Source organism: Microcebus murinus, chromosome 2 (assembly GCF_040939455.1).
Source record: "Microcebus murinus isolate Inina chromosome 2, M.murinus_Inina_mat1.0, whole genome shotgun sequence".
NCBI lineage: Eukaryota > Metazoa > Chordata > Mammalia > Primates > Cheirogaleidae > Microcebus > Microcebus murinus.
In genome coordinates this window covers 101,056,993-101,061,765 of record NC_134105.1, presented here as the reverse complement: position 1 = coordinate 101,061,765, position 4,773 = coordinate 101,056,993, and the positions used below count along the sequence as shown (strand labels likewise).

At 45.8% G+C, this 4,773-nt stretch overlaps 1 protein-coding gene across 1 annotated transcript; it reads left to right on the top strand.

Moving 5' to 3' along the window:
- Nucleotides 1-1,200: 1,200 nt before the first annotated feature.
- On the top strand, nucleotides 1,201-4,554 carry TCHHL1 (trichohyalin like 1). Its single transcript, XM_012767632.3, is given in 3 exon segments — nucleotides 1,201-1,338; nucleotides 1,970-4,481; nucleotides 4,484-4,554. Coding segments are annotated over 3 exon segments (2,721 nt in total).
- Nucleotides 4,555-4,773: the final 219 nt, after the last annotated feature.

Below are 4,773 nucleotides of genomic sequence, written 5' to 3'. Positions count from 1 at the left end.
ACAGCACCCTGGAGATCCCTCAAAACTATAACCTGCAAAAATCAGTAAATGAAACAAGAAACCTCATCCCCTTCCTTTGGATGTGTATGAAGCCAAGACTTGAACTGCCTACAGAAGGAAATAAAAATAAGACTAGCTGACAGCGGAGGAGGAGAGGCTGTGTTTGGTGGTGATGAATCAGGTCATTAGACCCGGAGGGTGTCTCCTTCTTCACTATACAATTAGGGACGCAATAAAAGGTTCCAGTGCCAGCTGTCTGCTCACAGCCCGCTGCTCCACGTTCTACCTGCTCTCACTCGTGAACAAGGTAAGCCTATCTGCTTGAGTGTACTTTGAATCTTGGCTCCTGCTGCTTTGCTTATATGTGAGACTGAGAGAATTTCAGAGGAAACACAGTCTAAGTTGACCCCCATTAATAATAAGATGGGAGCTCTAGCCACCCAAATGCAGCTCTTGCTTATGGAACCTCTTTGATCATTTTCTTTTTTAAAAAATGTAAACCAGATGACATAGGCATGAATACTATTTAACAAGGCATGGGACTCGGGTCTATATAAAAATGAAAATGAAAATGTAAAGTCATTTAAATGATGGGTAATGACTAAGGGGTCAGGGCTCTATTTGTCTTACCAGTGAGTTCACATGGAACCATGTCGTCTTGGTAAAAAACATGTTGCTTCCACCTGCAAACATAAGTGTTGATTTTCTTCGTGTTACTTCTCTTCCCTCTTGAAGTTTTACTAACTTTAAGAGTTATACTTTGCTAAGCAGAGGAGGCTGGACTGAGCCAACGGGAGAAGAAAGCAAGTAGACACTCTCAGATGAGGCTGGAAGAACTGATCTCACTCTGTTGGCTTCATTTGTGCATTTCAGTACTTACGCTTGAGTTCTTTCACTCTCCTTTTGCAATGAACCTTACTCCCATCACACGAGTGTTGCTGTTTACTGCAGGGTGGAGTGAAGTGTCCCTTCTAATACCTACCTGAGCTAGATATGCTCTCACCACAATGTCTGGTCCAAAACTAAGTCACCCCTGGAGTTCAGATGCAATATTCTGAGATACAGAATAGAGCAGGGGATGCAAATGGACCTGGAGGAAGAATAAAAAGAAGGATAATCTTGGTATCTCCTTCCTGAAGGACCCATCGGGGAAATGAGCTTTGTTTGTTCTTTTTCACAGTCTGTCCTGAGTTTATAAAGATGCCCCGGCTCCTGAGAGATGTCCTCTGTGTGATTGAGACATTCCACAAGTATGCTGGTGAGGACCGTGACGGGGCAACACTGACCCGCAGAGAGCTGAGACAGCTCCTCCAGGGCGAGTTTGGGGACTTTCTTCAGGTGAGGTCTCACAGGGCTGTGGAAATTCTTCCCCACCTGCCCTTTCTCCATAATCCATGCAAGATGAGCATCAGTGACCCCTAGCCATTTTACACCAGGTTGCCAGCACTCAGAACTCACTGACTTTTTGACAAGTTTTGTCAGTTTCAGTTCCCTAATCTGTGCAGTTGGTTAGTAAATCTACAGAGGAAATGGGGTTTTTCATCACTGGGACTATTGCTCCCATAAAGTAGACTTCTGAGAGAAGTCACAAACCATTCTGTATCTAAATGCAACTCACAAGTGATATAAATGCTCCTTCTCAGTCACAGCTCTCTTATGAAAATGGCATCCAAGCCAATGAATTCTTACTGTTTTGGGAAATATAACAAGTTCCTGGAGAGGAGAGGAGAGGAGAGGAGAGGAGAGGAGAGGAGAGGAGAGGAGAGGAGAGGAGAGGAGAGGAGAGGAGAGGAGAGGAGAGGAGAGGAGAGGAGAGGAGGAAAGAAAGAGAAAGAGAGAGAAAGAGAAATAAAAAAAGAAAGAGAGAAAGAGAAAGAGAAAAGAAGGAAGGATTTCTAGGAGACATTCAGGATCTCAGGACACTTGGCTACATATGAATAAACTGATTTCTCACTGTGTTTTCATGCAGCCATGTGTCCTTCATGCTGTAGAGAGAAACTTGAATCTTCTGGATATTGACGGTGATGGTGCCACCAGTTTTGATGAATTTGTTCTTGCAGTCTTCAACTTGTTCAACCTCTGTTATCTTGACATACAATCATTACTAAGTTCAAAACTAAAACAGATATCCAAGCCAGAGAGGGAGAAGCCAGGTGATGTGTATCTTCAGGAGACCACCAGAAATGGCCAGCAGACAGTAGGAACTTTGCCAACTCAAGAAAAGTTGATGCTTCCTTCAGGAATGGCATCGTCATATCAACTCAGCCCTGAAGAAAATAGAGCAGTTGGACACAATAAGGTAGACCCACAGGGAGATGCCAAGACTCACAATCTGCCAGGAGAAGCATCTGAGCAACACAACGACCCTAAGAACCAACACTTGGAAGGAGATGAACAGCGCCAGGAAGTGGCCCAAGCTGTAGCAGCAACAGAAGACAATGGAGCCCAACTTAAGACAAATAAGCCAATGGCAGTTTCAGAACAAACCAGCAGTCCCACAGAGGGAGGGGGACAGGATAAGGAGATCCCTAGGGAGGAAGATGAACAAGCCAGGGAGCAAGGTGACACAAAGATAAGAGACCAGTTTGCAGAACAGGAAGGAAACTTAGGAACCCAAAGTTCTCCACCAGAAGAAGCAACACACAGACCATATGAAGATCATGAAGTTAGAACAGAAAAGGGTATTAAGAAATACTCTCAAACACAAGAACCAGCCTTGCAAGAAAAAGAGGAACCCAGTTCAGAGCATGCTTGCCTGCCAGAAAAAGCTGCTGCCAGGAAACCATCTTGGACACAGAAATCAACAGACCCTGAGAATGATAGTAGAACATTTGAGAGCCAAGAACCAGGAAAGGTTGCTAAGAGGACACCACCTGAGACAAATATTTCAGATGAACCTGAGGACTATGGTAGGATATCTGAGACCCAAGAATCATTGGCACATAAAAAAGAACATGAAACAAAGGACCTGACAGTCCACGGTGATAGCAGAAGTATTTCAGAAACACCTGACGTGAGAGCTGAAAGCAAAGATGGGAGAGGCCCTGAAGCCCATGGAACAGCAAGGCAGAAAGAAAGTGACAGAAAAACTCAGCCACCAGCCCTGAAATCCCAAACACGAGATGGGAAGTATCAGGAACTCCAGGGATCATCAAAAGGAAAAGATGCTGGAAAAGGTTCTGAGACACAAGATCTAAGCTCACAAGGAGGAGAACAAAGTCACCCTGAAACTGAAGGAGCAGCAGACCCAGGAGAAGAGGCAAGTCACACTGAGGAAGGTATAGCAGTAGCATTTTTGAACAGGAAAAATGATCCTGCAGCAGAAGGAACACCAAGAGCAAGAGAAAGAACACAAGAGTTGGCACCACTTGACAACCAGCCTGAAGGAGGAGACAATACAGTCACCAACACTCATGATAGGCCAATCAAGGAAGATGATTGTTACCAGAGGGAGAATCCTGAGTTGCCAGTCACACAGAATGGTGAGGGGTCTTTTGAAACTCCCAACAGCTTGGCTCCAGAGAAAAGCAACAGCAGCTCAGAGACAGGAGAACTGCCTGTACAAGGGGATTCCCAGAGTCAGGTCGACCCGCATGGAGAGTCTGCACAAGGAGGTCACGACAACCCAGATACCCAGAAACAGGAAGCACCAGGTAAAAGAAACAGAGCTCAGGAGGCAGTGGTGCTGGCAGTCAGAGGAGAGGATGTACAGCTCACAGAGGAACAGGAACAGCCTGCCAGAGAGGAACACAAGAGTCAAGGCTCAGGGACCACAGGGCCAGGTGCAGCTGTGGAACCTGATGGACACCCAGAGGCACAGGAGCCCACAGTAGGAGGTGAAAATAGACAGTGCCTGAAGACAGAGATCCCAGGTGCCTTGGATGCAGACTGCCCTGAGCAGCTTTCCCGAGGGCAGCTCCCTGAGAAGGGAGACAGCAGAAACAAGTTATGTGGCCAGAGCCCAAGTACCAAAGATGAGGAAGATGGAGCACCAGAGGCCCAGGATGCTCTGTTAAAAAACATGGATGAGGACAGTTCAGCCTCCCCCAAGACACACTTTGGAATGGAAGAACCTATAACACTGGAGGAGAAGGATGAGAGTCTCCAAGAGCTGGCAGAAGAAGGTGATGACTGACAAATTCCAGTACAGAAAGGGTACGAGTCTTTAGTCCCCCAGTCAAGCCTTGAAGAGAGAATGCATAAAGACCAAGATTCCTGTTCTGTGGAAAGGGGTGCAGCTCATCTTAGTCTATTATACCATTACCTACAGGAGAAGATACTGCAGCAAACAAACATAACCCAAGAGGAGGATCAAAATCAAGCATCAGACCTAGAGATTTGCAATGACCAGTCAAGGGCCTCTGTCACTGGTGAGATATCAGATGGTCTTGTGTTTTTCAACCACAGCCAAGCATCACAACAGTACAGCAGGAACCTTCTGCCTAACGAGGCCCCTGCTGGTGCACAGCAAACATCAGTTCCCCAGATAAGCAGAGCTACCCTTAGAGATAGGACGCAGTACCACAAAGGGAGGCAAGCACCACAAAGCAATGAATCATTATCCGTATCACAGGAGAAGTTACAAGGAACATCATCCATCCCAATATGCCCAGACCTCTCTCCCAATCACCCTCAACACTCACATGTACACATTCAGATGTAGATTAATAATCTTTTATGTTCCCTTCTGAAATTCCTACAAGAGCAAATAATAAAGTATTTAGCAGTGGGAGCCACCACCAAAAAAAAACATCTGAATAAACAAATACAATA